Source organism: Diospyros lotus, chromosome 4 (assembly GCF_014633365.1).
Source record: "Diospyros lotus cultivar Yz01 chromosome 4, ASM1463336v1, whole genome shotgun sequence".
In the NCBI taxonomy this organism is placed as follows: Eukaryota; Viridiplantae; Streptophyta; class Magnoliopsida; order Ericales; family Ebenaceae; genus Diospyros; species Diospyros lotus.
In genome coordinates, this window is record NC_068341.1 from 33,024,093 (window position 1) to 33,052,087 (window position 27,995).

Sequence of the window (27,995 nt, forward strand, 5' to 3'; positions counted from 1 at the left end):
GCTTATTGTGCTGCTTTCAGGTGTTTCACTAAGCATGGAACAGGTATCCATGAAGCTTCCATTTCCGTTTCATTTTTTATTTATTTAATTTTTGTGAGTTAGAGAGAGACGTGTGTAATTTCTTTCTGTGTTCTGCTACTGCAGTGGAGTAAGCTCCGGGACCATGCGGCCGAAATCGACGAGGCCATTGGGGAGAGAGAAGAGTAATTAAGAAGTGATAAAATGAAATGGGGCTGCTGCTGCTGTAACTTTTGATGTCGTTTTGGTAGAAGCCATATAGGACGAATGGGTACTGATCAATCTGTACTGTACGTGTAGTTGTAAGTAGGCGCGGCATGGTATGACATAATGGTGTGGTGGGTTTTGATATGTATGCTTGCTTGAATTGAAACGGGGACCGACATTATGCAGCGCTTCTGTTGGAACTTTGGTGGGTGTAATGTTGCATTTCGCAAATGGAGATGAAACTTAAAACATGCTGCTTTCTTGTGTCATGGGGAATTTTGTTCCAATTCATGTTCATAGTGGGAGACAAATATTATTCCCTTTCGCTCGTCTGATCGTTGAAAAAGGTTTCTTTATTTCTTTTTTCTATTTTTTTTTTGTTGTAAATGTTTATTATAAGAATGTAACTCCAATTTGGATTTGGACTATTTTAGTAGCTTTAAATTTTTAGGTCCGCCTTACAGTACACACACTGGTAAAGGCCCAGTTAATGTTGAAAGTGAGGCGGTGCCTCGATTATAAAGATTATAAACATTCACTGGTGCAGGTGGTTTGCTTGTAATAAAATTAATAATAAGCTAAAATAGTGATGGATTAAATAATATTATTTAATATTTACATTCTTAAAATATTATTTAAAATAATAATTATTTTATACTCTTTTAACATAAAAAAGTAAATAAAATATTTCTTGATAAAAAATGCTTAAATATGATCACTTTGCTTTTGCTTGTTGACCATAAGAACACGTTTAAGAATCTGATCTTGACCACCAAGAAGTATAGCATCTTAGAATTACAAAAATTATAATTTTAAACCACAGAAGATATATTTTAATTTTAAAATATTTTATAATGTTCATGAATTTTTTCTTTTGAAACCCATTATATTTATATCAAAATTTTAAAAATAATTGATAAAAATTTAAAATTAAAAAAAAAGCTTCAAATGATTACAACTATATCAATAAAGTTGTAACTGCATATAGTATATATATATATAGGAAAGGCTTCAAATGATTACATAAATTACTCAATTCATTTATAGGTGGCAGCATATATAGGTACAAGTGCAACATTGCAGGACGGGTCATATCATAATACTCATATTGCAAACAATGGAGAAAGGAGCCATAGAGGGAAGAAGAACGCATGATTCAATGTAAATGACGACCATATCCTGGTTTGAAATTACTTCATTTCTGAATTCATCATAAGTATGTATATATATATATATATATATTCATCTCACCTAGTTGCATTCACACATTTGACCATCTCTTTCTGATATGCTTGCTACACGGCAGGGATGCTGAGGGAGCCCATATTGAGCAATCTTGGTAGTATCTGCAAGAAAAAACCGAGGAATGCAAGCATACAAAAAAGCTGTTATTTGTGTGTGTTACGAGAATGTGGAGAACTTGTTACTATGGTAATTCCGAGCAACGATACCTCTCCAAGTCGTGCCTTGATTTTTAAGGGCACAAAATCATCAGCTCGGGTCGCACCAACATTTACAATAGCTGTAGCAGCACCGGCCTCATGAGCAGCTCTGTGAATTCAATTCGAAGAGACATTAGCAGTGGCCTGTACATAATTAGGTGATAAATCCATAACCTCTTACTCCCTCTTTCACCCAAAGTATCTCCAAAGAAGACAGGTTTACTCTTCTGAAGAAGCATTGGTTTCCCAACATATATTTCAGGAGCTAAATTGAATGTAAAGATGAGATTTTTTTACAACATATCACTTGCTTCAGATTTGATTATGAACATAATCCACTGAAACGACAACCTTAGTCAGCAACAGATCTACTTGTGTCAGGATGCAAATTTGTGCTTAAAGTAGAAACTATTCCAACTCAAGCTACACTTTTATGAGCAGCTATGCTTTGAACAATTGTGAGAAAACTTGGTATATTTTTTTTTTCTAATTTTCACTAGGAATGGTTACAACATATATAGGAGAAAGAAATCAATCAAATCCCTAAAATTAAGGAAAAAAAGAAGGAATTCTAATTATATCAATTACTAATTTACATTAATCAATCAATCCCAACAATTAAAATTGATTATAATCAATCCTATAAATTGTAGAATAATTGGGATTGATAATCAATCCCATAAATTGTGGGATCTGATTTCCAACACTCCTTTTCAAACTGGTGACTAGATGTCAATTATTTCCAACTTACCTACACAAGACTCAAAGCTTGATTTGGATAGAGGTTTGGTAAGAACATCAGCTTCATGAGAAGTTGTGAGAACATAGGAAAAGAATATAGTTCCATTATCTATTTCAGACCGGATGAAATGTTACTTGATGCTAACGTGCTTCATCCTATCATGATGAATTGGATTGTGTACTACACTTATAGCTAATTTACTGTCGTTGTAAAGTTTCATGGGACTAGTGATAGGCATGTTTAAATCCGCCATAAGTCTTTGGATCCAAATGAGCTCATAAGTTCCTTGAGCCAATACATGAAACTCGTCTTCTACACTGCTTCTTACAACAACGATTTGTTTTTTACTTTTCCAAGTGACTAGCTTTCCCCAAACTTTAGTGCAATACCCAGTTGTAGATTTACTCTCATCTACTACTTCTGTCCAATCTGCATTTGAGTACCCCACCTTAGTACTCTTCTTTTTGAATAGTAATCCTTTTTCTGGACTTCCTTTTAAGTACCTTAGGATCTGAATTGCTGCATCAATATGCCTCTTCGTGAGAGCATATATGAATTGGCTGATCAAGCTCACACTAAAAGTGATGTCTGGCCTAGTTAAGGATAAATAGATCAATTTCCCAATTAGGTGTTGATAGGTCTCCCTATCCACTGGAGGATCATCATTTGTAATATTCTGTTTCTAATTCCTCTCTAGAGGTGTTGATGTAGGTCTACATCCCAATTTTCTAGTTTCCTTTTACAGATCCAGAACATATTTTCTTTATGAGATGAAAATTCCTTGTTTACTCCTAGCAAACTCTATTCCTAAGAAATACTTTAGAGTTCCGAGGTCTTTCACTTTGAATTCTGACCGGAGTTCTTTATTTAAATTCACAATCTCTATAGTGTCATCACCTGTGATAACCATATCATCTACAAAGACAATTAGAATTGCTTGCTAGGATTATCACTTCTTTTGACAAATAAAGTGTGATCTACTTGTCCTTGTTTATACCCAAGTTTCTTCATAACATAGCTAAATCTAGTAAACCATACCCTAGGAGACTATTTTAGACCATGAAGGGATATTTCAATTTAGATACCTTCCCTGATCCAACATGCATCTCAAATCCTAGAGGAGTTCTCATGTAAACTTCCTCATCCAGAGTGCCACTCAAAAAAGCATTCTTAATGTCCATTTGGTGTAGTTCCCAATCTAAGTTTGCAGCTAGTGATAGCAATACTCAAATTGTATTTAGTTTTGCCACCAGAGCAAAGGTCTCTTCATAGTAAACTCCATAGGTTTGGGTGTATTGTTGAGCCACTAATCGATCCTTATATCTTTCTACAGTGCCATCTGATTTGTACTTCACTATAAGCACCCACTTGCTTCCAACAATTTTTTTTCCTTCGAGCAACTCCATCATCTCCCATGTTTCATTTTCTTTTAGAGCTTTCATTTCTTCCATTACTACCATTTTCCACTGTGGATCTTGTAATGCTTCAAAAATAGTGCAAGGCACTTGAATCTCATTTACTTTGAAAATAAAGGCACTGTAACTTCTTGATAATTGAGAATATGTGAGATAGTTAGAAATTGGGTGCTTTGTACAATCTCTTACCCATTTTCTAACAACAATTGGAAGATCCAAGTCATCCTCTTCAACCACACATGGTTCATTTTCCATAGGAGGATCTACCATTGGTTCAGACTCATGGTTTTGTTCGAGAGTATGTAGTCTACGAGAGTAAACATGTTTCAATGGTGGTCCAGGATTGTGGGACACTCTCCTTGGATTTGGGACCGATTTAGTTTGAGTGTTTGGAGAGGAAGAGCTGGGAAAATCAAGGCAGGTAGGGTTACAAGATGCAAGGGAAAAGCTTGTTGCTCAGGGTTCGGTCTAACAAGTTCTCCTATGGCTATTGGATCCCAATGATGATCTCTTGATGAAGTCTCCCCCTGCAAAGTAGCTTGGGGATAGAAGAATTGGTGTTCCACAAAGGAAACATCACAGGAAATCAAAAATCTTTTGGAGGGAGGATGATAACACTTGTACCATTTCTGAGAAACAGAATAGCGTAGGAAAATACACCTATAGGCTTTGGGGTCAAGCTTATTGGGATTGAGTTGATTATTGTGAAAAAAAGGCAAGACACCTAAAAAGTCGAAGTGGAAGAGAGTTATGAATGTGAGATGAAGGAAAGACAGAGAGTAAAGCACTAAGTGGAGTGCTAAATTTGAGAACTTTGGATGGCAACCGGTTGATAAGGTAGGCTGAAGTCTAAACAAAGTAAGGTCCCTTAGGTAGAGAACCCGAGACCTAGAAGCTTAGTTTGAGAGAAATCAAACTCTTACTTTGATTAATTGAGGGAACTAACTTTATACATGATTCTATGCTATCCAATCCTAATATTTAGGAGATAATATACAACAGAAATTTAAAATACACAGGATAAGATAACTTACACATCCTACTCCTATTATTTCTCCTGAATTTTAGGAACTTATCTAGATTATCTCTTTAAGTCTTTAATTCCCCCTTATCACTGCTTTTCAGCACATGATCGAGACTCGTTCCTTGTGTAAACTCCTTAGCAACCTAGGACTCTCCAACACCCCCCCTTCAGCTAAGGAATAGATATCTCTCATTCCTAGCTTGTTAATGGGAGTTTCAAACCCTGGTCTTGACATAGCTTTGGTAAGCACATATGCAACCTGCTCTGTTGTAGGAACATAGATCAGCTTTACACCTCCTTCTTCAATTTTCCTTTGGATGAAACTCCAATCAATCCTGACATGTTTCATTTTATCATGATGCATTGGGTTGTTAACAATGCTTATAGCTGACTTATTATCACTATATAGCTTTGTTGGTTGGGTTAGAGACATTTGTAGGTCTTCCATTAGTCTTATCAGCCAAATTAGCTCACAAATACCTTGGGCAATTGTCCTGAATTCTGCTTCTGCGCTGCTTCTAGCTATCACCGTTTGTTTTTTACTTCAACATGTAACCAAGTTGCCCCGCAATTTTGTACAAAAACCAGATGTTGATCGACTATCCATAATTGATCCTACCCAATCTGCATCGGAAAAACCTTCAGCCCCTCTTTCACTACTCTTTTAAGACATAAGTCCCTTACCTAGGGGCGGAGCCAAGATTTTGATTCAATGGGGGCAAACTTAAATACGATAAATATAATTTCAAAAATAAGACAATAATGATAATATTAAAATGCAAAAACTTTTTACAATTATTCCCTACAACTTTTTATACTTTAATAAAGCTGTATAATGACCTCATTATCAATTTAATTAAATACATCATTTTCAACATACATAACTAAGCTATCATTCATCCATTGGTCTTCAATCTTATTACGTAATCGATTTTTCAAAATATTCATTGTAGAAAATATTCTTTCAACTGCAGCAGTAGCAACCGAAAGAAAGAAAATTAGGTGGGTACTAGGAAAGAAAGCAAGAAATGGGATAAATTTAGAAATGAAATGGATTAGGACTTAGGAATTAGTGGATTTGGACCATTTGACCGATTTAAGCTAAGCTTTAATACAATAATTTTGAATTGATTTTGGGAGTTGGACTTGATTAAAAAGAATATAAAATAAAAATAAAAAAATTTTAAGATCTGGCCCAGTGGGGGCAACTGCCCCCACTGTGCCTCACTTGGCTTTGCCACTACCCTTACCTGATGTTCCTTTCAAGTACTTCAAAATATGGTATATAGTTGTCAAATGTTGTTGAGTGGGAGCATGCACAAATTGGCTCACGATGCTTATTGCATAGGCTATGTCCGAGCGAGTTAGGGAGAGATAAATTAACCTCCCAACTAGCTGTTGATACCTCTCCTTATCAACCAGTGGGTCACCATCCTTTTTCACATATTTCCAATTTCTTTCTAGAGGAGTACATCTTGGTTTACATCCCAACATTCCAGTTTCTTTCAAGAGATCAAGAGTATATTTTCGTTGAGAGATTACTATACCTTCTTTGCTTCTAGCCACTTCCATTCCAAGGAAATATTTCATTGTGCCCAATTCCTTGACTTCGAACTCCTCTTTTAAAGCTGCAATTTCATGAGTGTCATCCCTTGTAACGATTATATCGTCGACATACACAATTAAGATGTATCTTTTTCCGTTAGCAGCATGTTTAGTAAAGACAGTATGATCAGCCTCACCTTGTTTGTAGCCAAATTTAGTGAGGGTAGTGTTGAATTTCTTAAACCATGCCCTTGGACATTGTTTTAACCCATAGGGAGACCTATGTAATTTGCATACCTTGCCACTTCTCTCTTCTTTCTCAAATTCGGGTGAAATCCTCAAACATACCTCTTCTTCTAACTCCCCATATAGGAATGCATTTTTGATATCGAATTGAAACAATTCCCAATCTAGATTTACAGCAATGGATAGCAGTACTCTTATAGAATTTAGCTTTGTTACCTGGGCAAAAGTCTCCTCATAGTCTATCCCATAGGTTTGGGAGAATCCTTGGGCAACTAACCTGGCTTTATATTAGTCTATACCTCCATCTGATTTGTATTTGACGGTAAACACCCATTTGCACCCTATAATCTTCTTGTTCTTTAGGAAATCTACAATATCCCAAATGTGATTACTGTTCAGTGCTCGCATCTCTTCCATCACTACCTCCTTCTGCTTAGGGTTTTTTAATGCTTCTTGAATATTTCGAGGTGTGACTTCATCCATACTCATAGTGAATGCCTTGAATTGAGGAGATAACTTGGAATATGTCAAGAAGTTTGATATTGGATGCTTAACACACGACCTTACCCCTTTTCTGAGGGCAATAGGGACGTTCAAATCACTGATGGCTACAGTGTCTTCCTCCTCATTTGTTGGACCTCCCCCTGGTTCTAATGGTTGGCTAAGTTGAGGAGTTGGATGTTTAGCTTGTCTTGAGTAAACCTTTATTGGCTTTTCTAGGTATAGATCTTCCCCTAAATCAGTTACCCCTGGTTCTGCTGAGGATTGAGGATCTTGAGGAGATGATGAATTGAGATTGTTGGGTTCAAATGGTGCTGGCTGTGAATGATCAACTGCAACTGTTTGAATAGGATTATCATTGGGAGGAGAAGAAGAAATCGGTAATGTAATAGGCATTGGCACAGTAGGATCCCAGTGATTTTCTTCCATTTGTAATGGAGTACTTGAGTGATAGAAATCATCTTCAACAAAGGTTACATCACAAGAAACAAATAATTTTTGTGATGTAGGGCAAAAATACTTATATCCTTTTTAGATTGGAGAATACCCTATAAATATGCACTTGATTGCCCTAGGTTCCAGTTTATGATGATTAGGGCTAGTTTGATAGACATACACCACACACCTGAATACTTTGGGAGAGAGAGTGTTGAGAATTCGAACATGGGGAAATACAGACATGAGGTTGTGGAATGGAGTTTGATAATTTAGAACCTTGGAAGGCAGCCTATTGATTAAATAAAATGTTGTTATGACTGCTTCCCCCCAATACCTGTTAGGAGTAGAACTAGTAAACATGAGAGATCTAGCTACCTCAAGCAAATGTCGATTTTTTCTCTCAACTATCCCATTTTGTTGAGGGGTATAGGGGCAAGGGCTTTGATGAAAAATTCCGTTAGTAGTAAGGTATTGAGTGAATGAGTAAGAAAAATATTCCTAGCCGAAAAATATTCCCGGCCATTGTCAGTCCTAAGGATACAAATAGAGGATTGATAATTGTTTAGAATGAGTTTATGAAAGTTTTGAAAAATTGCACACACCTCAAATTTTTCTTTCATTAGGTAAACCCAACACACTCTTGTGTGGTAATTAATAAAGGTTACAAACCATCTAGCACCATTTAAGTTTGGAACTCTAGCTGGTCCCCAAATATCACTATGGATCAAGTAGAAAGGTTTAGAAGGAGTGTATGGGTTTGGTTGATGAGTATTATGAGTTTGTTTGGGAAAAATACAATGATCACACTTAAGTACCAACTTCTCTTCATTGATAAATAAATTTGGGTACAAGTGTTTCAAATATGAAAAACTAGGATGATCAACACGTTTATGCCATAACAAAATTTCAGAATTTGAACTAACGGTAAGAGAGAACCTAGGAGGAACTTGACTAGGGAAAGCCTTGTTATCAGATAGCCAATAAAGTCCATCTTTCTCCTCAGTACTGCCAATCATCTTCCTCGAGGATCGGTCTTGAAAGACACAATATGAAGGGAAAAGTGTTACAATACAATCCATATCCCTAGTTAGCTTGCTCATAGATAGTAAACTGCATTTTAGGTTGGGTACATATAACACAAATTCGAGTTGTAAACCAGCAACACAAACATTTCCTTTTCCCTTGACTAAGGATACTGTACCATCTGTCATCAATATGATTAAATCCGTGTCTCTAATTTGAAATTTCTAGCAATAGATCCAGTCATGTAGTCAGATGCCCTGGTATCTACCACCCAATAACTTCTATTCATCCTCCTAGCAGTTAAAGAAAGAGCCTAGTTACCTTTTTTGTACCATGGATGTTGTGGGATTAGTTGTTAAATCATCTGATTCCTTTGCAATGTGAAAGCCATTTAACAGTTTTTGTAAAAATTCAATCTGGTCAGTTGTTAAACCCATACCTATTTCACTAGTGGGTATACTGCCTGCTGCATATGCTGGTTTCTCTTTTTCCCTCTTAGATTTGGATTTCCAGTTTGGTGGCTTTTCGTGTAACTTCCAGCATGTGTTCTTTGTATGGTAAGGTTGGTTGTAGTGCTCGCACCAATGTTTGTCCCTAGGATTGTCTTCTTTCTTGGTAGTAGCAAGAGCTGATCCTGAATTTGGCTCTGGCTGGGAGCATGACCTTCTTTCTGCTTTCCTCCCGTCTAACCTCCGCAAATACCTCTCGAAGGGATGGTAATGGCTTGGTACCTAGGAGTCATCCTCTCACTTCATCCAAATCTAGATTGTGCCCTTGGAGGAAGTAAAAAATCCTCTCATTTTCCAACATCTTGCTATATTTCTGGCTGTCAATTGTACACTCCCAACTTGGATCATAAAACAAATCCATCTCTGCCATAACTCCATTAGATTATTGTAATATTCCATAACTCCAAAACTACCATGTTTGGTAGTCCTAATTGCCGCTCTAATCCCAAAACATTGAGTTGTGTTTTCTAGATCATGGTAAATTTCTTGGACTGCATCCCGTACTGCTTTTGCAGTCTTGTAGAACAGATAGGGTCGGCCTACTTTGGGCTCCATTGAGTTGATAAGTCAAACCATCAAAATTGAGTTTTCTACCTCCCATCGTTGATACTCTTCGGAATCTTTTGGTGGAGTTGGAATAGCCCCGGTGAGTTAGCCATATTTTCCCTTGCCTTTAATCACCAAGATGATGGATTGAAACCATTCTTTGAAGTTTCTTCCGTTCAACCTATGTTGTGTGATTTGCAGGGTGTGGCTATCCATTGACAGGGTGTTGGTTGGTACTATGGCAGTCAAAGTTGCTGTTTGTTGAAGAGTCGAACTAATGGATGACTAACACATCCTACTCCTATTATTTCTCCCGAATTTTAGGAATTTATCTAGATTTTCTCTTTGGGTCTTCAATTCCTCCTTATCACTACTTTTCAGGACATGATCAGGACCCGTTCCTTGCGTAGACTCCTTAGTAGCTACTCTTTTTCCTTTCGGCGAGACTCCTTAGCAGCCTAGGACTCTCCAACAAAGTCAAAAGAGCCTTTCCCCAATGAGAATGAGGGATATGACTAGCGATCATGAGGGACCGGGCAACTTCCAACAAGTAACAATTTTTGTGCTCGACTACCCCATTTTGCTGAGGAGTATAAGAGTAAGAATTTTGGTGGAAAATACCCTAGTCTAGAAGGTAGTGATTAAAGGCATGAGAAAAGTATTCTTTACCATTGTCAATGTAGAGTATCTGTATAGAAGACTGGAAAACATTTTTGATAAGTTGGTGAAACTGTTTGAAGATCATGAGAACCTCAGACTTATCTTTCATCAAGTAGTCCCAACAAACTCGGGTATGATGATCAATAAACGTGACAAACCACCGTTTTCCAATGATGGTGGAAACTTGAGATGAACCCTAGACATCACTATGCACAAGGTGGAATGGGCGTGATGGTGTATAAGGACGAGAAGGATGGAGAGAATGTGAATGCTTTGCTAGTACACAATGATCACAATGAAAGGAACTAGGGTTTTTATTAAGGAATAACTGGGGGTATAAAAACTTTAAATATGAAAAATTAGGATGCCCTAATCGTTGGTGCCAGAGAAGGACATTGGATTCTGAGATAGTGTGAAGACCCACAGGAACAGAAGGATTGAATAGACCACTATTAGACAAATAGTACAGGCCATTATGCTTTCTAGCATTGCTTGCCAATCGTCATCGCCAATGGTAAATCTTGAAATCAACAGTGGGAAGGAAAAAAAGTTATAGAGTAATGTAAATCAGTTGCCAATTTATGAACAGAGATTAAATTGCACTGTAATTTGGGCACATAAAGAACAAAATTAAGTGGCAACCCAAACACCATGAGATCACCCCAGCCCGCAGCTTTACACAAGGATCCATCTACCATGGTAATACCAATGTCCTTGTACAAGGGAAAAAATTAAGGAGTCCAGCTGAAGAGCCACACATATGGTTAGTTGCTCTAGAATCCACAATCCAAACGTCTTGGGGACCTTTCTAGGATAAAAGAGAAGTAGAAAAGCTAATTTTACCTTTGTGAGCCATATGTGCAATGGAACTAAAATTAGGTTCCTTAGTAGGATGGAGGAGTTTTTTCAGCATCGCCATTTGTTTGGCTGTGAATGGAAAGATGCGAGAGGAGGGAGAGGCAAGTGGGGCATCAGGATAAGTTGTTTTTGTGCGTCTTTAACTTTTGGGTTTCTAGTCAGTAGGCTTCCCATGAAGCTCCCAACAAGTCTCCTTAGTGTAATATGGTTTGCTGCAATGCTCACACCATAAACGATCTTTTTGAGGCCCGAGAGATTGCTGCTCAGAAGGTCCTTTGGATTTTTCAGGACAATAAAGCTACTAATGCGGAGCCTTGGGTAGTAGAATCCATGCCAGGATCTTTGGAATGAGGCATCATAACATGTTTGCAACTTTCTTCGTGGCGGACAATTGCAAAGACCTCATTGATAGTCGGCAAAGGTTTGGTCCCCAAAATACGGCCCCGTACCTCATCTAAATCAGCATTGAGTCCCTTGTAAAAAATCAAACACACGGTCTTTCTCCTGCATAGCTAGAGACAGTTGATCATCCTTGGTATAATGCCAAGTAACGGTGTGATACAAATCAAGCTCTTGCCACAACTCATAAATGGTATTAAAATATTTCGTGACTGACATACTTCCCTGTTTTGTGGAGTCTGGACTTCAAACAATTGAAAGATGTTCTCCAAGTTGGAGTACATTTAGTGGATAACAGTCCACATTTCTTGGCAGTGTTGTAGAACAAATAGCGCCTTCCAATTTTGGGTTCCATGGATTGGATGAGCCAGGCCATCACCAAAGAATTTTTTGCTACCCATGTGTTGTATTTGGGAGATTAAGGGCTTGGGGCTAGTGGAACACTAGTAAGATAGCCCATTTTCCCTTTACTAGTCATCACAAACTTCATAGATTGGTACCATTCTCGAAAATTGGTGCCATTGAGATGATGAACAGTCAAGGGGATGGGGTGTTGGTTAAGGTGGGATGTCTGCATAGTGGCAGCGCCAAGATTGAGGGAAAGAGGCGTTGGGATAGTGTTTGGGTCAGTGTTTTTTTTGGTGTGGGAGTCAAGGGTCGAAAACATGGAGGGTTCCGCAGGTGGATAGCTGGTCGGTGAGGCCATGGTGGTAGCTTGATTAGTCGACACTATTGTCGTTGCTGGGGGCAGGGGTTCAGTGTTTGGGTCAGTGGGTATTGTAGGCTGGAGGATACTTCACGGCTCTGATACCATGAACAATTATGAGAAAACTTGATATATTTTTTTCTAATCTTCACTAGGAAAGATTACAAAATATATAAGAGAAAGAAATCAATCAAATCCCTATAACTAAGGAAAAAAAAAAAGGAATCCTAATTACATCAATTACTAATTTACATTAATCAATCAATCCCAACAATTAAGATTGATTATAATCAGTCCCATAGATTGTGGGATAAGATTGATTATAATCAATCCCATAAATTGTGGGATTTGATTTTCCAACATGCTTTCATACACAATCAAATATGGCCGATTAGGGCAGGAGAATTATAATCTGCATGAACTGACACAACTATGTAGAAATGCACAAGTTAGATATTAAGTCACCACCAGTGTTAAAAAACATAAGACTTTAGAAAAGCAGTCTAATTATATTTATCACACTTTCCAATATTAGAGAATGCATAATTTTTATTTGGCCATTTCAGATTAAGCTAAAGAGAATGCTGATCATCTAAGATATAGCCTATTTCATGCAAATTTCTAGTAAAGGGTGTCACCGAATGCACGATGCTCTGCATTTTTGTGAGGGTTGAATTTATACACAGCCTTTCCCTTGTTTCTTCTTTATTTATTTATTTATTTATTTACGAAAAGTGGTTTTCACAATTCAAACCATGACCTTCTAGTCACAAAGGAGCAACTTTACCGTTGCTACCAAGGAAACTACCATCACCATAGATATAATATTCAGTTTGGATTAGTTACCCCCATACTCTGCACTCAATCCCACTTTACTCCTTGAGTATCCATTTCTCCAACTTAACCCTACCACTTAAGTCTAGCTGCAATGCGATCCCTCCACCAGCTTGATTTGTGAATGTGAAAGAAAAGTGACATGTGACACTTAGATATTTTCATCATTACAAAAGAAAACTCGTAGAGGCATAATATTGCTACTTGACCATCATTGTAGAGGCCGACTTTCATAACAGAAGAGTTGGAGGGTAAAGAATGGATTAGGAATAACTGTAACTAACTGATTTAGGTTTCTATTACCAGTTACACAGAAATTGCAGGTATTTTATTTGAAGAAAAAGGTTAGCAAAACAGAATATGTACCTGATAAGCCTGAAAGCAGACATTGTCATAAGAGATGATCCAAGCACAAGGAAAGCATCGCATTGTTTTGCAGCTTCCATTGCTCTATCAGCTCGATCTTTTGGCACATTGTCACCAAAGAAGACAACCTTCAAAATTAACAAGTACCAATAGATTATCTATGAGTTTGGCTCAGCGTATACTTTTTCAACTAATTCAATAGCTTAAGATATACGTTTGCATAGAAGCCAGGGAATACAGATGTAATGATAATTAAACCAAGAATAAACTATCCAAACAAAGTGAATGAAGTGTATGATGGCAATTAGAACTTACGGATCCTCCAAATAAGCAAAACAAGTAAATTTGATCATTGACAAGTTAACAATAATTACACAACTTGGAAGGAAGTTCAATTTACATTTCTTTATTTAATATTAGAAACTACCTCTAAAGGAAATGAAGATTGTGAAAGCTCAAAGTCCCAGTATGCAATAGCAACAGATTTGAACATTTTCCATCTTTATCAGTTAATGGACAGTAACAAGCCTTAAGCCATCACTAAAATCCCTTCATGTCTTAGCATCTTGTTCCACGAAGAACAATTAATATATGGAACATCAAGTAATCTATTATACCTAATAGATAATCTTAAGATAATGGTTTTATTTCCCGTACAAAGAACTGTAGAACTATGAAGTGTTCCTATAACTTCTTTGGGCAGCAGTGGTCTTCACTGCATACACATCTAAGGCAAACTTTGCTAGCAGTGATCTACATTACTATTTCATGCCACCCAAGGAGAAGTTCTGTTGACATCACATGCTTACCAAAAATGTCGAATTGCAGTTCTCCATAGGTAATGTGTATCCAAGCCATTATCGAACCAAATTTACATTCAATAGCATTTTTAGGACATGTTCGTTGCCCCTCAAAAGTGCACCTAAGGGAGCATTTTTATTTATATATTTTTAACATAAGCAAGGGCTACATTCATCATTCTTTAATGTCAGCAAGGTTTCAGATGCAAAATGAACAGATAAAAGAGTTTTGATCAGTAAGTGTAAGGTAAGAAGTGTGTATCGGTTTTCAATATCATCTAGCAGTACAAGTAAATTGACCACCTATTTCCATGAAACACATATATTTTCCTTTTAAGGTTAGGGTTATCAGCATCCTTCAAGAAAGTAAACCACAAGTGCAAAATTGGATATATTAAAAGCCAAATGTCTTACTTCAGGTTTTACTACTCCATTGCATTTCTGGCAAGTGGGAATGTGAAAATCCTCCTCCCAAAATTTCTCATCAATTTCGATGTCTCCATCAGGCCTTATCCTCATGCCAAAGCTTTTATCTGACCGGCTGTCATAGTCCAAACTTTCAATTGCTGCAGCCCACTGCAGGAGAACATTATATTTCTCAGTTGCCATCAGGTGAAAGTGAAATATGGCTTGAGGTTAACACAAGTTCAGTCTCTATCATCTAGGTGAACACTACAAAAAGAGGGAAAAGAAAAAAAAGAATTTAACACTTCTAAGAAGGTGCCAATATTGCATTGGATTAGTTGTCAATAACTACTCATGAAAACATTTGTGCACATGAAATGGATACTCATGTTAATGTTTTCTATTCTTTTCTAACTTATCTTTAACTGGATACTTCGGGAAAACACAATCCCATAGTGGGAGTGCCCATCCATCACTTGAATAAATAATAAATATGGCTTAAAAGAATATGCCAAATATCAATTATAAAATGAAAAGAATATGGAATATGAAGCGTGGACAATCCAGAAACGAGGTTGTGTCTGAACTCTTAACACATCATACTCACTAGATAAGCTAAATAGGTGTCAGACATGCCATGTTGTGTGCCTAATACTGATAACTCTTTGAATTCAAAAAAGATATGCATGAGGCACACCGCATGGCATTTCCAACTGGGATAATTTGCTGATATGTGTCTGTGCCCCAGATACTTGTGTCCAGATCTGCATCAACATATATCCCTCTTAGTCTTACCTCCTTGACACTTTCAGAAATATTTAAATCATAACATTTGAACCCCATTTGATTTTGTTAGCCAGATTTCATGTGTTTGTTTCCAGCTTAAGTATTCAAATTCTTGTGTTCAGTTTTTGTTTCCAATTGAAGAAAATGAAAATCGAAACTGTCATTTGGTTTTTGTAGAATCTTCAAAAATTTGAAAACAAAAACACAAAATGTTGTTTGATAAATCTATTTGTGTTATTATTTTTCTTCATATGGTTATAGAACTTTTGTAAGTCAACCAAATATAATTTTATTGTTCACATTTATCATTTTTTACTTAATATTTTCAATTAGTTGTGAAAATACATATTTTTGAAAATTTATTGAAGAAAATCAGGTCAGAAAATGGAGACTGAAATGAACACAACAAACCATTTTTTTAAAACGAGTTCATTTTTTTGAAAAGAAAAACACCCAGACAAATGACATTTTCTGTTTTTTTATTTTTTTCAAAATTTTGAAAACGAACACAAAAAATTGGAAACAACAATAATATGAACCAGATCCTTAACTTGTGATGAGTACGGTTTCAAAATAGATATTAGCCTGTTCACACTTTCTTAAAAATATGTAGAATATGAAAAACAGTTTCCAAATTTTGACATAACAAAATATAACTGCATTTACAATGTGATTTTGTGCCTATGAATGAAATGAATTTTTAATATGTTTGATGCCTTATGATTATTTTACAAAATTGCTGTATTGGCATGTTCTTCTCATGCTCAAAACCATACTGCGTATATTTACATTATAATCAAGATTTCTAGGGGCTGTTTACTCGTGGTAAATTGGAGTAGTTTTCTGAAAAATATCTCTACAGAGATGGAAAATTGGAAACTGCATTCAAAATAATTTTTTTTCCCCTCTAGAATTTCTGTTTCCTAAAATTGTACTACACTTTAAAAAACATCTGAAAGATGTTTTCTAAGTTTTCCTTTATAACAATTTGCTTGTTTTCCACTTCATTTTCTGTGGAAAACATGATTCTCCATGGGATATGCCCACACATTTGCAGGTTCGAACCTACGCAGAAGCATTTTAAAGAAAACACCTTCCAGTCTTCATCTCCTTCACAGAACAATCCTCGGCCTCTCCTCTTTGCAGAAAACATCTTCCCGTCTTCATCTCCTTCGCAGAACAATCCTCAGCCTCCCCTCTTCGCAGAATGATCTTCTCGTCTTCATCTCCTTAACAAAAAACATCTTCTTGTCTTCATCTGAAAGTTTCATCCCATCGTCGGATTGTTGGCCTCTCCTCTTCTCGGTGTCATCATGTGACGCCCCGACCCCACTATCGGGTGCCACCGTAACCTGTAGTTACCTCCACGGCCTATCTTGAAGGACGGTTGTGCCCTATCGACATAAATTATTAAAATAATATGGGCGCCCTGGGTGGGGTCTAAGCTTCGCCGCCTTCGAGTGTCGAGAACTCGAGTGTAAAATGCATAGGCAGTGGAAATTCACCAGAGTCTCGTACCCAATTAGGCCTTTAAAATATAAATCTAATTTCAAATAAATAAATACCAACTTGCTCAACAAAATATTTCAACAGTCAAGCATATCTCATAATCTTGATCACAATCGATCGGTTCAGACACACACTCTGAATTACTCATAGTGGGAACCTTGAAATATAGAGAATATATATTATATTATATAAACAATACAGAAACACGACCCACATTCTCATTGCCCGCCTTTACTGTTAACTGACGATTCTTCCACTAACACTGCTTTTCCTTTCCCAGACCCTGAGCCACTTGTTAGGTTAGTGGGGAAATATAGGGGTGAGTCCGGGAACTCAATAAGGGTAATATGAGATGCGGTAAATTAAAATGCATGACAATTATAGAAAAATGTGAAGTGTATCATGCATGTAGGCCTGTCCACCGCACCCTGGTCCGGATTTTGGTGGCCCCACAAATTTCATTTAGGACCCCATCTCGAGACTCACACGGTCCAAATTTATAGCCCCATGCCTAGGCACTTCCCCCATCGTCTAATACAAGACATGCCAAAATACATTTACACACAAAGCATATTAAACCTTACAGCGTATTAGTTGCTTGCTTCGTGTCGGATTCGCGTCCCAATTTTCTATAATTATAAAATTATATAATTAGGCACACGATTAATTTTAATTATTGTTGCTACATTATAACATAGTATAGCTAAACACGTGATTAATTAACATTATTAAATAAATTTAAAATATTTTTATACCTCACATATATCCACGGACAGAGTTTCAGCACGTTCAATATTTCACAGCGAAAAATCCCGTTATTTATAGGCGCCAGAGGCTCGGGTGAAAGGAGACACAAGGGTCGGGGGTTAAAAGAAAGCCCCCCCATAGGCTGCCACGTGGCAGCAGTGGAGAGGGAAGGGTGGCGCATGACCACGCCATGCGGCCTGGGATGCGCGCCCACAGTGCATGGGCGTTGCCTGGCGTCTCAAAACAATGCCGTTTGGCGCCCCACCCTTCCACGCGCTAGCCCTCCCACTCGAACCTGAGTTGCCTAGCTGGTCCCTCATGCGCGCGACTAGCTGGACTGGCTGCCTCCTTTGCCATATAATATGCACCGATTAAAATTTAAACTACTTCTTGCCTTCCCCGGCCAAAATGCATTAAATACAATATTCTTTATTAATTTTCCCCACTTCACAACCATTCAATAAATCATAATTAAATCCCCATAGCCACGATTCTTTAATAGATCACAATTAATCCATCTCAACCTCACAATTAACCGATAATCATACACAAATCATCATAAACCCAATAATAAATTATTTTCAAAGTCAGGGATGTTACACATCAGTAAGTTTTGTCTTCTCTTCTCTTCTCTCCTAGTTTTATTGTTGCCTTGGTGTATTCGATTGTTGGTTTTTATGTGGGAGATTTTCTCCTCTTCTCTATGTTTCGATCTGTTCTCTCCCTGATTTATCATCTTTTGGTTATTGGTAGATGTTCTTCTCTCCTCTTCTCAGCTCCAATCAGTTTTGATCTGTTCTTCCCTCCTCTTCTCAGTTCCGATCTGCTGTTCTCTTCCTGATCTGTTCATTTTTGCACTTTGGTTTGTTCAACAATTTTGCTTCATTATTATTATTATTATAACTTCCCAATATGTTTAAGTATACCTACCAATGGTTATGTCATCTACATAGGAACTTAATAAAGATATATCAACTCACGTTGATTAGCATACACTTGGGAACCATTTTCACTCTTTTTATCATAATGAGACATGGATAGCTACTAAACCCTCTTTAACATTGGCTTCCAAGCAGTTGTACCTTACTGTCTTACTTGCAACCTTCACCAATTTGTTTATGATTGAGATTTCTATCAAAGGGCCATGTTCATGATGCAATATGATTTAAGTAGGTTAGTTAATTCTCTTATTGATGATTGATTGCTTTGGTGCGTTCTTAAGAAGATTGCTATAATTTTACTGACTTGTGGATAGGGTTCACTGGAATTAGAGAGAACTGTTTAATAAGGCCATGAAACTTGTTACTATCTCTTGGAAGGTCTACAAAAACCAAAATAACATTCGTGGAATGCCTTGAAAATGTCATTGTAGTTGCGTGTCATATATACATGTTCTAATCATTTATGACAGTGAACACCTATGTTGTTACCCTTCTTTTATTGAGATTTAGGGTGCTGACTTGTATCATAGGCCAAGACATTTAGAGGTCTAACATATATATCATAGGTTTCTCCAAAAGATCATGTAGGAGACCCTTGAATTGTTTGTGGCTAGAGTATAGTGTAGAATGGACTCCCTAGAAACCAAAGCATGCAGCTCATCTCTTATTGGAGGAATAAATGGATTGAATTCTTGATGTTTCAGGTGAGAACAATGTATAAATATATGAGTAGACATTGATTGAATTTTTCTGATGATGTACTTGGTTAAGTAACTTGCTTGAAATTGTTGCATGTCCATTCTATGAACTTGCATTCTCATCTCAAAGCCCCTCTTGAAATTATATTACTATCTCTCCAATTGTACATTGTTTTGAGAAACAACAAGGGATGTTCTATTAGTTTTAATTGATTATTTGAAGTGAGACAATTATAAAGTAAATTCTGTCCAATTACTCTTTAGTTTGAACTGATTTTTTATTTTGTATTTAGATGGGGGGAAAGAGTGGGGATAATAAGGATGTTATGGATTGGTCTGACCCAAATGAGGCATCGTTTTTACTCGTATTATATGAACAAGTTAAGAAAGATCTAAATGGTACTCCCAATTTTAAGACGACAGACTGGCAAACAATGGATGAAGAAATATTTCTAAAAACAGGAGTGAGATATGGGATAGACAGATTAACAGGGAAGATTAATTGTCTTCGAAGAAAGCATTGTAATTTATGAGTTGTTGGAATGCATTGGTGTTACATACGAGATAACTACAAACACAGAGTTCGCAATTGAAACTACATGACAGCATTTATATGTGGTATGCTATCTTATGTGTACATTACTTCAGATATTTAAAGAATTATCCTACTTTTCGTATTGCTGATGATTTTCTTCTTGGCAACACCCGGGTTAAGAAACAATCAAAATTTGACAAGATGGACTCATGCTTAGAAATGTGGGCATCTATATTAAGTGCTAGAGCTGAAAAAGAGAAAGCAAAGACTGAGAAGTATAAATCTTAGAGTACTAAAGTGACAAGTCTTGTATCTGACTCATTTTATTATTGCGTGCATGGACAAGTTGGAGAGTATGCATGATGTTTTTGATGCATCATACAACAAAACTATTGCAATGTTTACATCATTAGAATGGAGGCAAATTTTTAAGTCAATGTTAGAATCTAGAAGAAAAACTTAGCTTAAGAGCTTGAAATGAATTATTTGTTAAAATTGTGAATCCTATGAATGTTTTCATCTTGTGTATTGAAACTTGTTTGTTTTGAACACTTGTGTGATTTCCAAGCGTCATGTCTGTCTATTAAATTGTGTAATCTGTTTGAACTATTTGGACATGCACGAACTATTTTCTCTATGTGATGTGTTTTTTTTTTTTTCAAGTATCTAATTCATTTTTCATTAACTTGTTAATTATGCAGGTGGTGACGGCACACGATTTGGTTACTACTTCAATATGTTCCTTGTCAAGCAATGGAATATCTAGTTCTAGCAATGATGAAGAGGAAGAATTGTAAGATTTTATGATGGTAAGATACTTAATGGAAAAAGAAAGAATATTTGTTGAATAAATTCCTTGTAGGACTTTTATGCTCAGAGGCAAAATACAAACTCATAGTCTTATTAGGAAATCCTACAAAATACTATGAAGGATTTCACATGAAACCCCATGTATTTAGAAATTTATCTAATAGATTAAAAATGAGAAATTTGTTACAAGATTCTAGAAATGTAAGTGCAGAAGAAGGTGTAGCTATGGGATTAGAAATTTTGTGTCATGGGACCACACAGAGTTGTAGTTGAAAAGTTTCAACATTCACTTGGTACGATGCATAAATGGTGTGAAAAGGTGATAAGAACATTTGCATCTTTAGCAACTGATTTGGTTAAGCATGTTAACAGAGGTGTTATTGAACTAGAAATTCAAAACAATCCAAAGTGGTTTCCGTACTTCGAGGTATGAAGTTTTATACTCTAGATCATGTTATATGGGCTACTATAGTTTTACCTAGGTTATAATCTAACACAAAATTATATTTTCTAGAAATGGATAGGTGATATAGATGGTACTCATGGTAGCATGGGCTCCAACATCAAAACAAAAAACTTTTCGTGGTAGAAAAAAGCATTGGTGAAACAAAATATTATGGCTGTTTGTTCTCATGATATGATGTTTACTTTTGTATATACTGGATGAGAAGGGACTGCTAATGATTCTCTTGTGTTTTTAGATGCTCTAACAAGAGAAGGAAATAACTTTTCATTTCCTAACGATGGCAAGATTTAATATCTATAATATTAGTTTTTTTTTTTCATACAAAATATGACACTAATAGTACATGTTTATTTTAAAAGTTGTTATTATGTTGTTGATTCAGGTTATCTAAATATTCCAAGATTTTTAGCTCCATATTGCGGTGAGAGATACCACTTAAATGATTTTCATGGTTCAGGAAGAATTTGTGAAAGAAATGAATTATTTAACTATGGGCATTCATCTTTACGTAATGTTATTGAGAGAGCCTTTAGTGTGTTGAAAGCTTGGTTTCACATTTTAAAATCAATATTGAACTACTGTTTAAAGTGACAAAAGTTGCTTCCTATTGCATGTTATGCACTTACACAATTTTATTTTGTAAGAAGATAGAGCTAACAATTTATTTATACTTTATGGAAAAGAAGGTTTGGAGATACCTGATGAGATGGGCGATGAAGTAGAGCAAGAAGGGTTTTTGATAGATATGTCTCAACAACAAATGAACCTTGTTAGAGAGGCCATTGCAGACCAACAATGGAATGACTATAACAATCGTTAGTGTGGCAACTAGGTAGTCTTGATATGATTTGGTTAAGTTTTCTATTTTTGAATGATATGCTTTGTATGATGATATCTATAATTATGTTATGTTTTAATCACTAAATTTTATAATATTTCTTTAATTTTAGATTTATTATTTACTTAATACAAATACAATAAATAGGTTTGAAAAATGGAAAAAAAATAATAAAATATAAGGATAAATCAATGCTAGTTTATTTTCAGTTTTTGTTTAAGTTGAAAATAACATGATTTTAAACACATTTTCTTGTTTTTTGAAGTCTAAAACTAGTTTCATATATGACAGAAATGAACCCGTTTTCTATTTTTCTCTGATTTTCTGTAGAAATAGAAACATAGAAACAAAGATGAAAATTGGAGATGGAAAACATAAAACATTCTCCTCAAATAAAAAGCTCCTAACTATCCCTACGAGTTTTCCCAGGAAAAAAAATAAAATAAAGAATGACAGAAAAATGACTATTCAGGAACAAAATCGGTATTGACTCTGTTGTTGAATCAATTCAAGAAAAGGTTGCTCTATCCAAAAAAGTGGAGTTTCTAGTTGCAATAATATATGGACATCCCCTTGGGCCCTGGAGTTGTTCCCAGAACCACCAGTATTTCCTTTTCAGTAAAAACCAATTATACATGTCAATTTGTCAACTGAGGTGGATAAAATCCTTCAAAAACCTCTTTCACCTATTGTCTATTAGTTTTGACCAACAGAGATGTAATAAATTGACCAGCATAAGTTGAATTCGGTATAACACGAACTTAATAATATGTAAAAATTTTACTTTGCAATTCACTTTTATTTATTAAATATTACCTTTAAGTATCAGATATTGGTTTTAACACACATATTTTATGCATATAATGGCCTATCAGTCCAGACTCATAATAGATGGGGTCACATGAACAAATTTCTACATTGCTTTCCTCACGCTCCATCCTCAATGCTTGGCTAAGGTTAATCATTACTCTCCATTCGCACTGAAAATTGCTTTTTGTATATCATTATTGTTTATTTTAAAACCTTTTCCACTTGGTACCATAGAGAGCGAGCTTAGATAGCAATGGTAAAGTTGCTCCTTTGTATCGGAAGGTTATGAGATTGAGTTGTAGGAATAGCTTCTTTACAAAGCAAGGGAAAGGCTTCATACAAAAAACCCTCTCCTGACCCTCACAAATTGGGAGACCTCATGCATTGGGGATGTTTTTTCAACTTGGTACCACAACCTTTTTAATGAACCTCTAACTAGCATATATTGCAGTTAACCTAAAACAAAAGTAGAAACCACCACTACAAACTTGAAAGTTTTCTTACGGTTTATGATACTCCAGTAAATGTTATGCATGCTTCTTACTTTTCCCTTTGACTATAACAAACACTACCAAAAAATAAGCCATACTAAGAATAGATAGACCTATGTTTTACATGTAATCAGGAATTTATACCTTGTATGTCAATGAACAAGTAACAATGTAATTTTACAATTTAGTGAACAAATACCCGTGTCTACTATCCTTACATTGGGACTCATGCAAGACAGCATTGACAGTTCCTATTCTGTTGTTAACACTTGTTTCTGACATCTGTTAACTAACAAATTAAGGATCTAATGCTTTTTTAACACCAATTCCCACCAAGTGTCTCAATGTTGCATCATTTTCCAAGATGATGCCAATTTACTAACGAGCCAACTTTGCCTGTACGGTTGATGCAAACCTGTACATAATTTTTATTTTCATGTGTTTTTTTTAATTGGGTATTATGGTACTTTTAGCTTTTGGGGGTATATTTTAGTGTAAGTTAATTTTGGGGTGTCTCTTTGTATGATCAAGTGTTTTGTTGGGGTTCCTTGAAGATTAGTGACTTTTAGGGGAGCTATTAGCAAAAAGGGTGTTGGCTTCTCTTGGAAAGCTTGAAGAGATAGAGGTTGGCTTCCCTTGAAAGCTTGAGGGTAGGTATAATAGAGTCTCACAGCCAATTGAGGGTTTTTTTTTTTTAAATTTTTTTTAGCATTTTTGAAGACAGAAGTCTCTGCAGGGATTTTCAGCCCCAAAACAGCTAGGGTTTTGAGGAGCTGACCCTGCAGCGCCTACCAATCCCTCCACTGCTGCCATAAGCGCAAGAGGCTAGCAAGAAGCTACTGCCACTTTGCTTTTCTAGATCAGGAAAGGTGTGATTTCAGTTGTTTAAGTGAGCTATTTTCTGTTCATTGCTTCAGCACTGCAACATTGTTGTGTTTTTGGCTATTTTGCTGTCCCTATTTGCATCAACGGTGCAGAAAGTATGCATACTGAGCCACTTTGACAGACAGTGGAAGACTTTTGTTGCTTGGGATTTGAGGATGAGAGTCTCACCACAAATATATACCCAGCTCATGTTCTGATAACCTACAAGCTATCTTTGCTATAAGAGGGATTGCCATTATCTAGAATGATCGTCAACACTTCTGTAACCAACAGAGATTATTCAATTTCTAGTTAACAAATTGGAGTAAAATAATTACATACAAGAAGAGTAATCCCCTTCTGTAATAGTTTAAATTTCTAGATGAGTTGGTTGTCAACAACTTGTCATGATATGCAAGCAAAGGTTGTATATCCAAATCTCATTCAAAACCTAATATTTAAATAGTTGCACTTATTTAACTCGGTATGCAGTCAAGTCTGGCCGCACATGAGTGGACATGTTAAGAGGAAAACTAATAAAATACAAGAAATATTATCCCTCTCTCTAATAACCATAACTTTTAGATTAGTTGGTTGACAAAGAATTTGACATAGACCCTCACAATCTCAATTTCCTGTTAGTAAAAATACACATTATTCTTCTGAAAAGTTTGATATAACCAACCAACAAATGGATTTTCAAAAAAATGAATAAAACATAGTAATATGTGCAGCTGAACTTTAAAATTGTTAGCTTAGGAGTCCCAAATTACTATTAGAACAACATATTTAAGGAATTATAGGATTTTGATGAACAAAACATAACAAATGTTACTGTTATTAGTGAAGCTCCAAATACGGCATCGTTTTCTGGCAGGGGCTGGAGGGTCTTTTGGCAACCCCTATGGCTGCCCAAAACGGCAGCGTTTTGGGCCCAAGGTGGAGGGCCAAAACGGCAACCTCCCTGCCGTTTTGTTTGGCGTGCTGGTTCTTGTCTTTTAGCCTGCCTCTCTGCCGATCGTCGATGCTCTGCTCTTTCCTTTGTACGGCTCGATCTCCACCGCTTGAGTCGCCTTTATATCAGCTTCAATCTCCTCGGGATCATAATAGCGACGACCTCCGATTATCTGCTGCATTAGGGTTTGTTCTGATTATTCTTCTGTTCTCATTCTCGTAGTTTTTGGATGTTCTCTGTTTTTGCTCTATTTTCTAAGTTGTAAGCCTCTAACCTTAGATTGTGGTTATGGGGTCGAGCTAATGTTTTCAGAGGGTTATTCTTTGTACAGTGAGATCAGAGAGTTGTTGTTTTTGGTGTTGTAATCGGAGGCTCGCTGGCTGTGTAAAACTTTTATCCCTATAGTGCAGTGAACTCCTTTTGTCGGAGCTCAACGTGGACGTAGCCCTCGTTAATGGGTGAACCACGGTAAATCTCTTGTGTTTATATTGTGTTCATTATTTTATGCTTGTGTATGGTTCTCTGTCCATTCTTTTGTATATGTTTTTGGGTCGCTGCTATTTGAGTATTAAGGGGGTTGATTAGGGTTGAGCTTTTGACTCCTCCCAACAGTGGTATCAGAGCCTTTTATACTCACGGTACCTTCGACTGAGGTTTGTCTCGGTTAGGGTTTACTGGTGTGGTGTTGTCTGTCTTGGATTCCTAGGGTTTACTGTAAGTCTCTCGTCGGTCTATTATTTTTTGCTGAGTGAGTCTGGTCAGTGTCTAGGGTTTCCTAGGGTACCTTCGTGCAAAGCGAAGATGACATCAACCCGATTTGAAATCGACACATTTGATGGTAAAAGCGATTTCGGTAGTTGGAAGAAAAAGATGAGAGTTCTGCTCTCTCATCATAAAGTGCTTATTGCACTAGAATCCAACGAAGAGAAATGGACAGCAGAACAGCTCTCAAGAGCTGACGAGGTAAGGGAAGAAGCATTCAATCTTATTTTTCTGCATCTTGGTGATAGTGTTATACGTAAAGTAGATGGCATGAATACCCCTCTTGAATTGTGGAATAAACTAGATTCATTATACTCTGTTTTATCTGCTCCAAATTTAGTTTATTTAAAGGGTATGCTATTTAACTATAAGATGAATGTCTCTAGATCTATGGATGAAAACATAGATGAGTTTACCAAACTTAGTTTATTATTAAGAGGTACTGATCAAGCCCTTGGTGATACCAGTGAGGCTATGATTCTTTTAAATTCTCTGCCTGATGAATACAATGTGGTTAAACATGCTTTACAGTATACTGGTATTGTGCCTAGTTTAGACCTTGTTATCTCAGGAATTAAGGCAAGAGAATTAGAATTAAATGCATCTAAGAAACCAGCTAATAACCTGTTTGTTAAAGATAAATCTGATAAGAGAAACAACATAGGAAACAGTAACCAAACTGTAGGTTCAGGTTTTAAGGGTAAGGGTAAAAAGGGTAAGCAAAAGCCTAAATGGAAATGCTACCATTGTGGGAAAGAGGGTCATATAAAGAAATATTGTTATGACTTGCTAAAGAAACAAAAACAAGGGGGGGATGCATCGGTAGCTGCAAGCAGCTCCAATAACCTAGCTGAAGTTCTTACTGTTTCTAGCTCAACTGTTGTTAATGAATGGATAATGGACTCGGGTTGTTCATTTCACATGTGTCCAAACATTGAGTGGTTTCAAAATTTTAGTAACAAAGAAACAGGAACAGTTTTTATGGGTAACTATCAATCTTGTTGTATTCAAGGCATGGGTGATATATCTTTGAAAGTTCATGATAACAAGATTAAGATTCTTACAAATGTTAGATATGTGCCTGGATTAAAAAGAAATCTCATATCTCTTGGAACCTTAGATGAATTAGGTTATTCTTATAAAGCAGAAAAAGAGAATATGCATGTCTTTAAGAATAAACACCTAATTCTCTCTGGTACTAAAAAACATGGTCTATATGTTCTAAATGGTTATTCATTACCCTCTGTTAATTTTTCAATTGCATGCATGGCTAAAGCTGATAAGACAGATCTCTGGCACCTGAGACTTGGTCACATGACCCAGAAAGGTCTGAAGGCTCTATCAAACCAAGGTTACCTTGGTTCAGTGCCTACAGATCCTTTGAACTTTTGTGAGTCATGCATCCTAAGCAAGCAACACAGGATGAGTTTCCATACAGGAACTCACCTGGCGAAGGTATGCTTAGAATATGTGCATGCTGATCTGTGGGGTCCCTCTCAAAAGCCTACTCTCGGTGGGAACAGATATTTTCTATCAATTGTGGATGACTATACAAGGAAGGTTTGGGTTTTTCTTCTTAGAACTAAGGATCAGATTTTAGATAAATTTAAAATATGGAAAGCCTTAGTTGAAAACCAATCTGACAAGAAGGTTAAAACTCTAAGAACTGACAATGGCTTAGAATTCTGTAATAGAGACTTTGATGAGTTTTGTGACTCTCATGGCATTGTTAGGCATAAAACCGTGAGGAATACACCCCAACAAAATGGGGTGGCTGAGAGAATGAACAGGACCTTGTTAGAAAAGGTTAGATGCCTCCTCTTTACAGCTGGCCTACTTAAAACCTTTTGGGGAGAGGCTCTCTCCACTGCTGCCCACTTGATAAATCGTAGCCCTTCCACTGTTTTGAACTTAAAGTGTCCAGAAGAAAAATGGACAGGCAGAAAATTAAATTTCAATTATCTTAAGGTTTTTGGTTGTGAGGCATATGCCCACCAATCAGTGGGAAAATTGGATCCTAGATCCATAAAATGTGTTTTTGTGGGGTACCAAGATGGAACAAAAGGATATAGGTTGTGGGATAGGAGTTCAGGTGGAGT

At 36.5% G+C, this 27,995-nt stretch overlaps 2 protein-coding genes across 3 annotated transcripts in view; one reads left to right on the top strand and one right to left on the bottom strand.

The window, feature by feature from the left end:
* Positions 1 to 558, top strand: part of LOC127800774 (RNA polymerase II transcriptional coactivator KIWI-like) — a 29,343-nt gene extending 28,785 nt beyond the window's left edge. The window contains exons 3-4 of the mRNA XM_052335576.1: positions 21 to 43; positions 145 to 558. Coding sequence (XP_052191536.1) covers positions 21 to 43; positions 145 to 207 — 86 coding nt within the window. The 3' untranslated portion in view covers positions 208 to 558. The remainder of the gene's footprint in view (positions 1 to 20; positions 44 to 144) is intronic.
* Positions 559 to 1,244: 686 nt separating this feature from the next.
* Positions 1,245 to 27,995, bottom strand: part of LOC127800773 (NAD-dependent protein deacylase SRT2) — a 38,028-nt gene continuing 11,277 nt past the window's right edge. Inside the window, exons 9-12 of one of the 2 annotated variants that reach the window (XM_052335573.1) lie at positions 14,694 to 14,855; positions 13,480 to 13,607; positions 1,677 to 1,776; positions 1,245 to 1,571 (exon numbers count right to left, since the gene is read on the bottom strand). In XM_052335573.1, coding sequence (XP_052191533.1) covers positions 1,521 to 1,571; positions 1,677 to 1,776; positions 13,480 to 13,607; positions 14,694 to 14,855 — 441 coding nt within the window. In that variant the 3' untranslated portion in view covers positions 1,245 to 1,520. The remainder of the gene's footprint in view (positions 1,572 to 1,676; positions 1,777 to 13,479; positions 13,608 to 14,693; positions 14,856 to 27,995) is intronic. The other variant, XM_052335575.1, reaches the window with a different exon arrangement.